Source organism: Simochromis diagramma, unplaced genomic scaffold (assembly GCF_900408965.1).
Source record: "Simochromis diagramma unplaced genomic scaffold, fSimDia1.1 OVJJ01000531.1, whole genome shotgun sequence".
In the NCBI taxonomy this organism is placed as follows: Eukaryota; Metazoa; Chordata; class Actinopteri; order Cichliformes; family Cichlidae; genus Simochromis; species Simochromis diagramma.
Window position 1 is genome coordinate 1210846 of NW_024387353.1, and position 12157 is coordinate 1223002.

Genomic DNA, 12157 nt, shown 5'->3' on the forward strand with positions numbered 1-12157 from the left:
TGTGTAAAAGCGGTGAACCTACTCAGGAGTGACTAAGTAGGTTCAGTTATGGATGAAATATTCATGTTTCAAAGCTTAGCGTCAGACTTGTTTTCTGTGATCACAGCTCCGAAAAAAAATGCCAATTTCCAAAAAAAATGTGCTGCTACAAGATGTCACTATGCTGAGAGGCAGCATGTCTCTGACTGGTGCACCTGCAGCGCCCACTTGTGAGACAGCAAAAGCAAAAACTTAAAAAGACTCATGTTTCATGTCTGATAATGTTCAGAATATTTAGAAATTCCTGCCTTTGTTGTTGTTACTGCTGTTGGATGTACATGTAATGCTAAAATAAAGTAAAACCAAACAAACCACCGTGAAAAACCAAAAGGAGCCAAAGTAGTTTAAAAGACATCAGTTTAATTCCAGGTGAACGATCCAGAGCAGCATATCAAAAGAAATGATACACAGGTCACGGTTTCAAGGTTGTAACATGACATAAATAAAACATCAGTGAGCTGTAAACTTGTTCATCATGAAGCCGCATGATATTAAACTCTGTTTTTTGGGCTCTGAAACTTTTTTTTTTTTAGCCAACCAACAACCCAATCTGAAAACACATCTTCCCAGATCTCAAAATACTGTTTTTCAAAGTTTTTTGGATTTGGTTCAAATAAACAAAAAATTACAAAAAAAATATCTTCTGATTTAGCGCTTGTGTTTGACTGGCGGACAGCTATTAATTTCAGGCCTTCTTTGTGTGTGCGCACATTCCTTCTCGCTGTCTAGTAAAACAGCACCGAGATGCGCCTGTTTTGTTTTAGCTAGCAACATCTATGCTGGATTTTAACAGAATCAGTTATGAGGAGGCGACTGCCCCGACATGGATCAACAAAAACAAGCGCTGATGATACAAACACACACCTGGACAAAAACATTTACAGTTTAAAATGGTTTTTTTGTGGGGGGGTTTTAGGTGTTGGACAAATTTGAGGTACAGTTGGTTTCGTTTGTGAGTGCTGTTTTGGACTCTTTGTTCAGCCCTGAATAAACCCAAAAATAATTTTAAGGAGAGAATAATTAAAACATCAAACCTTGTGTACCTCTGGACTTCTCTGACGTTCACAAGATCAAAAACATTTCAAACCTCGTTTTGCTTCAAACTGATCAAAAACAAAAAAACCAGACTGCAGGAACTGTCCCTTCATGAGAATTGCACATCATTGATAGAAAATATGAACTTTCCTATTTACAGCTAGCAGAGACCCAACCTGGGCGGACTGAGTGTTTCTGTCTGTCATGAGAGCAGTTACGAGAAACTTTCGGGAAACCTTTCCAACATCCTCTGCAGTCACTATAAAAGTTCAAAAAATCCCACAGAAATAAGGCAGCGTACAGCTCGAAGAACGTGCTTTCACACTGTGAACAACATGCAGCTAAACGTAAAATCCAATGTGCAACATAATTCTAAATAAATTAGAATGAGACGAACAGTAAAAGCCTCATATACACGTATGATTTTTCTCTTTAAAAGGTCCAAAAGCCTTGGAGAACTGTCCCAAGCATTTGTAGCCTTTACATGGTCCACATGTTGCATTTACCTGGCAGTAAGGCCCGCCTCACAGCTGAGCAACACGAGATTCTACTTTCTTTGACAGTTTGGAGGAAAATGATGAGCTTAAAGGCAAAATTTAAACTAACATCTGAAAGTTAGAAAATACTGAATCTTTAATAATATGAATGTTCCAGAAGCCTTGTATTTTGCCTCATGTGGGGGGATCTTTGTGAGAATCACCCAACTGTGCAAGTGTTTAAGAAGAATTTCCTGGTGTGCACTTAAGCTAGCAGTTTATTAGCTTATCTTTCCGTAAAGCTTTGAAACACCTGACCCCATAAGTCTACGGAGTTCTTAATAAAGCCTATGCTGGTTGTTAAGCCTTAATTATACTTTCTGCAGCCAGTCCGCTGGTATTTAAGTGACATAAATTTTCTTCGTCAGACAGTGAGCGCCAGGGTCTATCCAGACATCTGCCGACCTGCATGTTTCTTCTGACTTAACGGACTCATCTGCTGAGACATTACATTAAAATATAGCAACTCTGCCATCATGTCTCCATCTGTCCATGTCCGAGTATAATCAGGACTTAAACCAGCTAGCCACCCAGTTACACTGAAAGTGGCCAGAGACTGGTTCAGACTGAGCCAGTGCAATGCCACAGTGGCCTCCAGTCTACCTCAAATCAATTCCCATTTAAAGATGAGCTTCTCTCTGGAAATATTGTCATAGCAGACTTAACTTGTAACAAAAATGCTGGTGTTTCTTTTGGAAAATCTTACTATGTTAGTTAGCCCTGACCCTGAAAGGATGCTTGAATTCAACATTCTGACAAGTTTATTGCAATCAATTTCTGTCATGTTGTTGCAGTGTAGGTACATTTAGCCTAATTTCTCAACTTGCACAGTCAAACGATCTTTTCTTTAGCATAGCCAAGTAATTTTTCTAGCTAAGTCTAAAAAAAAAAAAGAAAAAGAAAAAACCCCTTGTGATCGTCCAATATTGTGTGACTCCAAAGAAGATACCTGCAGGCTAGACAAAAGTGGAAGTAGTAGCACTTGACGTAGAGCTCCACCTTTGGCCTTCAAGCCACTTTCATTGGTTGACACCACACATCGCTATGCTGATTTTGAATAAGCTAATTTCTAGGTCCAATGCTAAGCTAAGCTAAGCTAAGCAGCCACAAGTCCCAGATCTACATATTTTTTCAGATATGTGGGATGTCCACATTAACAACAACAACAAAAAAACAAAAAACGTAGCAGTACATGTGTGCTTCAACATTTTTTTGACTCATTCTTACTGTAAAAATATTTAGTATAATTTCAAGTGTAACGTTTAAAGGTCAAAATAAACTATGCATTTCTGCACCAGCAGCCCCACGTTGTTCACAATGTGAATGCAGAACTAGAAGTCTTTCTAAAGCTGTTTCATAACATCTCTCTAATCTTTAATATTTTGCCTTTAAATTGTTAATAAATATCCAAAAACATGTTAAAATATAAAAAAGGCAGATTAAGTCATGTAACTTCATCTCTCAGCTGGAAAGTTTTGATCGAAACCTCAGAGGGCTGCAGCGAGTACTCTGAGAAAATGGACAATTTGCAGAATATTGTTCAGCCCAGGTTGGACAAGGAAATGAAAAAATATATACAAACATACATAAAACACACAGAGGGTGGAGCTGCCTTCATGTCTGACCTCTGACTCTTTCCAATACAAAGCCACCAGTTTACCCCTCACATAAAAACACACACTTGTTAGAGTTAATTCCACAGAATAGTTAGAAACCATAAATAAGTTAAGAGTCGTCCCTTCACTGAGATAAAGCAGAATACTCACTGGTGAACTCTGAGTTTGTGTTTCACTGTCAAACAGATTTCAGTGTAGTAAATCCTTTTCCCCCAAAAGCAGCTTCTTTTTTATACCTTCAATTGCACCAAACTATATGTGTGTGTGCATGTGTGCGTAATAATAGTGTAAGAAATCTGCAAACGTAACAAAGTTTAGTAGCACGTCAAACAGAAGAATGAGTAAAAAAAAACAAAAACCCTAAAACAAGAATTCAACATTCCCACACGCTTGTCATCCTGGACATGACTGCACAGGAAGCTAATGCATTTATGTTTCAGAATAAAACAAATGAATGTTATAAATATAGAAACAATTTAAGATTGGTTGAGCACGAGAATAAAAATAGATAATTAACTGCCCTCCACGTAAACACGTTAATAAACTATGTGACTAAAAGTATTTGGATGCTTCAGTTAGAGGGCTTATTCATTCCCAATAGAGCCCCACCATCAAAACGTACAAATATCCCTGTGGATAAACTTTCTGGTTGAACACCAGCGTAGATTGAAGAAGCCTAAGTACTTGTGGCCACAAAGCATACCATGGTAAACAGTAGTTGCATAAACAAAATTTAAAGCTTGACATGTTTTGCACCACAAGGCTTCACCAGTGTGGACGGAAAACAAACAGAAAAAACACACAGAACCTAACAAATTCAGTATCAGTGCATCCCGAATAATTAAAGCTCGACTGTACATAAAAACTCAAATAGTCTCTCTATCGTGCTGCAGTGTATGATTAAGAAACACTGAGATGAACCAGGAAGCTGAACTGACCTATTTTAGAAACTTCCTGTGGAGGCTGATGAAAGCTTGAGTGGTAAAACAATCACCAGCAGAAATACTGGTTGAATAAAGCAGTAAAGCACTGGGATTTGACTGATATCTGACTGTTAGTGGACATCAGCTGGTCACAGTGGCTGAAACGTCACAGGCATTTTAATTAAAGAGTAACTCAAAGGACGGGTTTTCCTCTTCTCACACTCACGGGATTAAAGAACGGCTCCATACCCATATTTGGAGGAAGTTTCGGACAGGTGAGGTTACACGCTCTCTGTACAAATGATACGTTTCGCACATACACAAATGCACAGAGTGACCAGGGGCAGCCAATGAGAAGAAAGCTGTCTTAAAGTGGGAGGAGCTTTATTTAATATAAATAAGGCTTATTTTTAATTTTAAATCATGCAAAGCTGGTCGTGTAGTTTCACCTGCTCACTGGGGTCATGTGATTGTTGGGATTTTCTCTGTATTACTGGAGGGTCTTTACGTTACAAGCCCCTTGAGCTGACTGTTGCTGTGATTTGGCGCTACGCAAATAAAACTGAATTGAACCGAATAGAAAAGTAATTTCCATGAATAAAAATCTGGAGGTTTAACTAAATTTTAAGCATCGTGCCATAAAGAGAGATGTCTCACAAGTATGACGCCAAGCTCAGTTTCATAACTCAGCTATATGAAATCTATTGTTAAAGGCAGAGCTGATGGTGATCAGCGTTTGAACTGAACATGAAAGACAGGCATCGACTCACCCTCACAACACGAGGAATCACAAGGTCATGTTCTTCGCCTGTCAGGATTTAAACCCTGGTCAGGTGACTTGTACCCGTTTTGGAGTTACTCTTCAAAGAACATTGAAGCGACTGTGCATCTCGTTTTCCCCCCTCCCACAGCTTTGGACGCACTTGATGTGCATGTTGCATTTACGTCTCTTTAGCAGCGTCTGTCGTTGGGTTTAGTGGACATTATATTTAGACCTTTTTAATTCAGCCTGTTTAGTGTGAAACTGTCTAAAAGCCACAACAGTCAAATCCCAGAGTCCACACAGGAGTAGCTCTTTCCTATAACTGCTGGTAATAAAACTGCACATCAGGACACATCGGGGGGCGGTCAGTGCTCTTTCCTCGTGCCATGAAAGATGAGAAATAGGTTTTCATGAGCAAAAACATTGTGTTTAGGTCCTGGAGGAGAGTCATACTTGGTGCATTATTCATTCTTCATTCATTCATTCACACCTCGGCCTTCATCCCTTTTACTCTCACCCCCTCAGTTCCAGAGATAAGACATCATAAATATGCAAAAAATTCATTCACGCGCTCACACAAGCACACAAAAACCTCCCTCGCCTTCCCTTTTTCTTCTCTCTCCTCTCCGTCCCCTCTTGTGCCCACGGGTCAGACGTCGTAGTCAGGCAGGGCGGAGTAGGTGATGCCTCCAACTGACGGAGGGCTGGAGTGGAGCGGGAGAAGCCAGCAAAAGACCGACCCTGCAAAGATGGAAAGAGAGATGAAGCAGTGCTTTATGCATTTGGAGCGCCGACGAGACGTAGGTGTCAAAAAACAAGCGCACCTCTCCCAAAGACCTCCCGCAACAGGGCCAGCTTCGGCTTGCGGGTGTGTGAAGGGTGGTGAGGCAGCTGCGAGGAGGGGGTGGAGGATGAAGAGGATGAAGAAGCCCTGTCTTTAATCATCAGCCTGTTTCTCATCTGCTCGATGGGAGTCTCGTCTGTGATTATGGAGACCAGCTGAGAGAAGACAAACCATAAACGAGGGCACATGATTTTTTTCCTTTTGTTTCTTTAAGGAGCTTCAACGTTACTGGCAGAAAACAGACAGTCGTCTTCTTAATTTCACATGTTTGACCTGCGCTACCCACCGGTCAAACATGCGATATAGTAACATTTCTTTAACACTGTTTAGGGTTTTTAAATGACAGCAGTGTTTTACTCTACTAATCCAAAGATCTACATAATAGGAATGCAATCTGTATGTGTAGGGCTTTTATTGTGAAAGACAAAGACAGGAAGAAGCTGTGTACTGCACAATAGGGACGACTTAAAACATGCCTGCATCACCTCTGACTGACGGCATGTTTTCATTAGACTGATCTCTATTACTTAAAAGTGTGTGTGTGTGTGTGTGTGTGTGTGTGTGTGTGTGTGTGTGTGTGTGTGTGTGTGTGTGTGTGTGTACCTGATCGTAGAAGATGACCATGACAAACACACCAAACAGCACCGACTCCACGAGGAGGATGATGTAATGCGCCCTGAGACAAAGAGAAGGAAACTGTCACAAGCCTGACGCTTCACCCTGAAAACCAGCCGTCACAGGTCACTTCGACTCACACTATCAGGTGTTTGCTGGGCGTCTCCTCGCTTTCCTTCTCTGCGTCACCGCCTCGCTCGTTCCTTATTCTCCACACCCACGCCGACACCACCAGCACCATGGAGTACAGGCTGGCCATACCTGCGCACAGACATCACGTCACAAATCACAGCCTGAGAAGCTCTACCTTCACTTTTCAGACTGAGGTGAAAGCAGCAGCAGCAGCTCACCACATTCCCAGAGCGGACTTTTGTCTGTGTTTTTGTGAAGACCTCCAGCGTGTGAAAACTTTACACGCTGGAGGTCTTCACAAACTTTACACAAAACTTTTGTGTGTTTTCTAAAAAGTCATCATTTCGACAGGCAGTGTGAATTGTGTGCTCACCAGTGTAGAAGAGAAACTGGATGAAATACTTCTGGTTTAGCTCCCCGACACAATTATTGATCCTAAAAATGACACACGCACATCAGAAAAGCACAGATGAGAAGATGCTGGAGGTGTAAAAACAGAGCGTAAAGGTGGGGGGTGGCAGGCCGACGGACAGACGAGGGCGTGTTCTCACCAGGGACAGTGGTGGTCCATGCGGCGTATGCACCTCTGGCAGACGCGGCAGTGATGCGCTCTGGGGGGTCTGTAGGTTTCGCAGCGACTGCACACCGTCCAGCCCTCGCAGCCCTGAACACAGCAGCGCAGCAGTTCATGTGTTAAAACCTCAAACACTCACAAGTGCAGGCTGAGGGTGAGGAGGAGCAGCTGCACGTGCACCAATCATTTCTGCTTTAAAGTTAAAAAAAAATAAAAAATAAAAGTCATACAATATGATCCAAACTTACAGTCACGCATTCAGGGTTTCCTTTTTTGGCAGGAACACACTTTACAGACAGCTGTAAGCTCGTAAGCGCATAATAACACGCTGTGAAGCAGACACGAGTGCAGCTGCTGGGACGTGAATGAAGGAGCGCTGAGATAAACACGGTGCAAACCTGGTAAAATTACAGCTCAGAGTACAGCTGCCATCCACCGACACTCCCTCTCTGTCATTAGCGTTCGGCTTGTTTTTGCTTATTTTCAAGCCACAAACATCACTGCTGAGTTCAGGGTGGGAACAAAAGTAGGAATTTGGAGCTCTTCCAGTGTTTGTTCTTTTAGCGTCAGTCTTGCTCTCATACAAGTTTTTATAATCTGTGGGATTAAAAAAAAAAAACAGCTATCATTCTGGTTCTGCTCTTAGCTGTAAAGAATACATTTTAAAAAAGCTGCCCAGTCTTACTTCCCACATATAAAAATCAGCACTTTCCCCCCTCAAACCTGCAGAAATCCATCCACACGTTTCAGTTCTCCCTCCCTCTCTCACCTCCAGGTCATTAAAAATGCAGACGGCGTCACATCGCCCCGACTCGAAAGGTTTCACTGATACTGAGAGGTGAACTGCTGTCAGCCTGCAGCAAACTACGCTACAGATTAGTGACGGATCTTTTCAGTCAGTTTGGTGTAGGTGAACTCGATGGATGGAAACGCAGTCATTGGTCCAAATAGGCCAGCAGCCGGCCAATTAGGTTACCCAAGACTAGGGCTGTGCGATATGACCAAAATCCTCATATCCCGATATAAGAATTCTATCGTCCGATAACGATATAAATCACAAAAATGTAACATTTTCTGTGAATTCTGTGAATCTCGGGCAGCTCGACTTGCGTGAAGTTTTTCCAGCTGCGCGTCATGTAGCTGGAGTCGAGTGTTTTAACCGATGCATGAAACGATACATTTTTAGACATAAGTTGTAACGGCCGCCGTTTTCTTTGTGAGTATTTATTACACGGCGTGCTGCAGGGAAAAGCCTGTTCTAACGTTTGAGTCCAAGGTTTATTTTTTAGCACCTGGCGGCTCTTTTTTACTTCTCATCCTTAAATAATCTGCTCTTTCACAGGATTCAGTTTATTTTGAAAAGTCTCAACAGGATCTTGAGCTTTATTGTGAAAGGTTTATGTGGAACATAAACAAGTGGACACACGATGGTGTTACCGTCGTTGTTGCTAACCACAACGCATAAAAACAGGCGCTTGTCCGTCCGTAGTGTGGTTATATTAAATATAAGAGAAAGAGAGAACTTTAAGAAGTTAATATAGCCACTACAGTGACCATCAGAACCATGAAACAATATTGCCGTAAACAGTTTATTTTGCGACACCACGAAACAAACGATAGCATAAAATGAAACGATAGACGTTTTTATATCGTCATCCGATATATATCGTTATATCGAACAGCCCTACCCAAGACCCTGCCGTTTTTACCATCATCCTCAGCTGGCATGAACTGACACTCAGCTGTGCCGCATGTGTCTGAATTTTTATTTGACATCATCACTATAGCGACACCGGCCACACGTTTATGTTTCGTAGCGTGCGCGACGAGACGAGGCCGAGCACAACCGACAGTGAGAGCGGTGTGGGAGCCAGCGATTTAGATTTAGTACCAAAATAAAAGAGCCGCTTCAACCAAACACAAACTGGTGTGGAAAAAATAATAATAAACACCTGTCGAGTACAACCAGGCTACCAAAGAGGTGATGCTAGCAGCTGGAGACGTGTGACCTGAAAGACCTGACCATGTGACCTGGAGCGCTTGTTAGCTGTGCTCCATACAACAGGAAGCTCAAGCTGCTGCTTCTTTTAGGAGTGATCACAATGGATCATCTCCATCTCACTATCACACCAACCCCTACATGTCCTCCTGGCTGGCAGCTCCATCCTCACCATCCTTTGTCTAATACATCCACTCTCCCTCCTCTGCACACGTCCGCACCATCTCAGCTCGACCTGAGCCGTCCCTCTGACGGACTCGTTTCTAATCCTGTCCATTCTGCTCACTCCCACTGAAAATCTCAGCATGACAAGAAGAGCTGACGGTGCTTTGAAATGACGGGTGTAGTTACGCAGGGGTAAAGCAGGGCTCTGAGCAGCTGGTTAAGCAAGCCCAAGCCAACAAACTTACCAGGTCGTGCTGTCATCAGTGACAGCAGCTCATCAAAGGAAGGATGAAAATGCCTTTTATTTAACTGCGCTTAGAAATACTGTTGTCTAGCAGGCTTCAATAAAACACCGTCCGGTATTTCCTCTACATCGTCAGAAATATCAGATTTCCCCGCTTGCAGTATCGTGATATCATTTTCAGGCTGAACTTGTTTTTCAACCTGCCGGCTCTGTGATCTCAGCCTCCGCTCATGTGAGAATCACATTCTTCTCCCGAGCGAGTGGGCGTCATCTGTGCCGCCTCCTTCCTGCTCTGTCCTGGTGGCTTTCTCCCCTAAACCACACCGAGGATTTTTCCAGCAGTCCGAACGCGTCTGATGCTGTCGTTACGCTCTCGGTGCTACACGTGACCGAGGAAAACTGCGGAAAACGTCCCCAAACCCATTCTCCTGAAACTTAATTTGTGTAAGTGTGCGTGTCTCATCAGGAGGATCACAAAGATTTCTGTGTTCTTGCGACTCACCCGCTCGTTCATCCGAGACGACTGAGAGCGGAGGTCCGAGAAGTCGATGGCCGTGTCAGGAAGAGGCACCATGCCTAAACACACAGACACAAAAGACATTTGTTTGGATGTTTCCACCCAGAACCCACAGCGTGTGTGTTTTCTTTTTCTTTAAAAAGATGGACTAGCAGTGAGAAACTCGTGCTACGTGTTTGTGAGCTGAATAGTGAAAGAAATTATGATGAAGAGCTGAAAAACTTTCAGAGAGGAAAGTTAGCGGTTTATAAAAAGATATCTGCCTTACCCTGAAACAAAGGGAGACTGCTACCAGCCCTGAATGAACTATCAGTACGTTAAAAAGCGACACAGTTTCAGTTATTGTGCCAATGTACTACTTATAGGGTTGGGGAAACCTGCAGTGAGATGAGACTGAAGAAGTCATTCGGATGAGTGACAAAATGTTTGTCCCACTGAAAACGCTACGTCCAGATGAACAGAATCAACTTTTGGGGGTGTAAAAGACAGACTTTAACTTTATGAGAGATAAATATGACACACAAGGACGCGCGCGCGCGTGTGTGTGTGTGTGTGTGTCTTACTGACCAGGATCTGAGAAAACAGCTTTAGAGTGGCAGGCTAGCAGCAGCAGCAGAATCAGGTTGAACACTGACCCGTGGAGAGTACACCACACACTGTCAGAGACACAGAAGAGACATGCGATTATTACACTTCATCATTTAATCTTCTTAATAGAATTCAATTCAATTTTATTTAAATAAAGCCAAATACCAACAGCAGTCACCTCTGGGTGCTTATGTTTAAGGTAAAGACCCTACAGCAGTACAATGACAGAAGTAAAGCAAGTTATTAGAGCTTCAGGGAGTCCACGGTACGTTTCAATTCAATTCAATTCAATAAAACTTTATTGAAACTGAAGGTTGACCCCGAGGGAAATTGGGTAAATATCCTGTAAATGATCACAAAAGACAAAGAAAAGCTGGTTTATTTATTTATTTTTGCATTAAACTACAACTTAACTGAGCATACGTTTCTCTGAAGGGGCTGGATGACTGCTCTGTAACTTTGACAACTTTACAATTTTAATAAAATACGTTTTACCGCAGAAATATTAGCCCTCATCAATGTCTCCTTCGCTTTCTAAATAGTCCTGGTTACATACAATATCATACAAAACTGCACAAAATAAGCACAAAGCACTACATCTGACTGAAAATAAGAGTACATACAAACATTTTGTGACGCTAACATTTAAAATATATGGGTGAAAATTGAGGAAGTGCGCGCTTCTCAGCTCAGGAAAGCCTGAATTTGGCATGAAGACTTGGTTAACGCAGTTTTGAATTTAGGACGAATTAAAGAGCAACTCTCGTTGATTTAGATGAAGCTCCGATTCTGGTTTTAAAGAGGATTTTTGTTCTCAGACACGCAGAGCAACTTTAAATCACCCAAAATCTTGAACGACAGCTGGACTCGTCGGCTCCGGAGCAGGCTAATGAAACGCCTCAGCTACGAAAACAAACCGAAAGCCACCTGTGATGGAGCGCGAGTCCGGTTACAAAACCAAAGACGTGAATGGGAACGCGATTAAAGCCACATTACAGTGAGAACAAACGAGATTTGATTCAGTTTCACTGCGCCGAGGGTGAAATCGTGACGATACCGTTACTGTTGATCTGTTTGCTGTCAAATGAATGAAGGCACAGCAAAGAGGCGGACGACATATTGAGGGATTTTAAGGGGTTTAAAAAGGCGTGGAAATGCAAAACACCCACCTGTCCGAGTACGCGGGGATGAGCACGTACTGTATGACCACATAGTCCGCATAAAACACGCTGAAATAAGTTAAAATCAGGCAGATAACGCCGCAGGGATCTCGCCTACAGCGAAGAATCGCCATCTTCTCCCGGGCTCCACCCCCCGTCCCCCGCTTCCGGGTGACGTCAGATGGAAACTTGAAGCTGCCTTCCAGGACCGTCGAGAAAAGGAGATTTATGTTTAAAGGGCCAGTTCATCTTTTTTTCTTCAAAAGAGATTAAAGAATATTTGACTCAACAAATAAATCTTCACCTCTGATCTACCGTGTTTCTTCTTTATTGATACCCTTAAGCAGATTTGTTTTTCAGATCACAGAGCTGCCAGTCAATCTAGTAGACGGGGAGTAAGCTGTGGT

The 12157-nt window shown here is 42.7% G+C and overlaps 1 protein-coding gene across 1 annotated transcript; it reads right to left on the reverse strand.

Annotated features, from left to right (window-relative positions):
• Positions 1-379: 379 nt before the first annotated feature.
• On the reverse strand, positions 380-11929 carry zgc:77880 (zf-DHHC domain-containing protein). Its single transcript, XM_040007053.1, has 9 exons — positions 11760-11929; positions 10570-10658; positions 9988-10061; positions 7055-7167; positions 6877-6938; positions 6512-6632; positions 6360-6432; positions 5737-5911; positions 380-5653 (listed from the first exon to the last, which is right to left on the reverse strand). The coding sequence occupies exons 1-9, from the start codon at positions 11882-11884 to the stop codon at positions 5562-5564; spliced, it is 924 nt and encodes a 307-aa protein (XP_039862987.1). The 5' UTR covers positions 11885-11929; the 3' UTR covers positions 380-5561.
• Between the last annotated feature and the right edge of the window lie 228 nt (positions 11930-12157).

Bases quoted from the DNA above. Each gene is read 5' to 3' on its own strand.
- zgc:77880 (XM_040007053.1), bottom strand. From the start codon at position 11,884: ATGGCGATTCTTCGCTGTAGGCGAGATCCCTGCGGCGTTATCTGCCTG. The intron at 10,062-10,569 runs GTCAGTAAGACA...CTGTGTGTTTAG, and splicing joins AGCTGTTTTCTCAGATCCTG to GCATGGTGCCTCTTCCTGAC. The intron at 5,654-5,736 runs GTGCGCTTGTTT...CCATCTTTGCAG, and splicing joins GCGGGAGGTCTTTGGGAGAG to GGTCGGTCTTTTGCTGGCTT.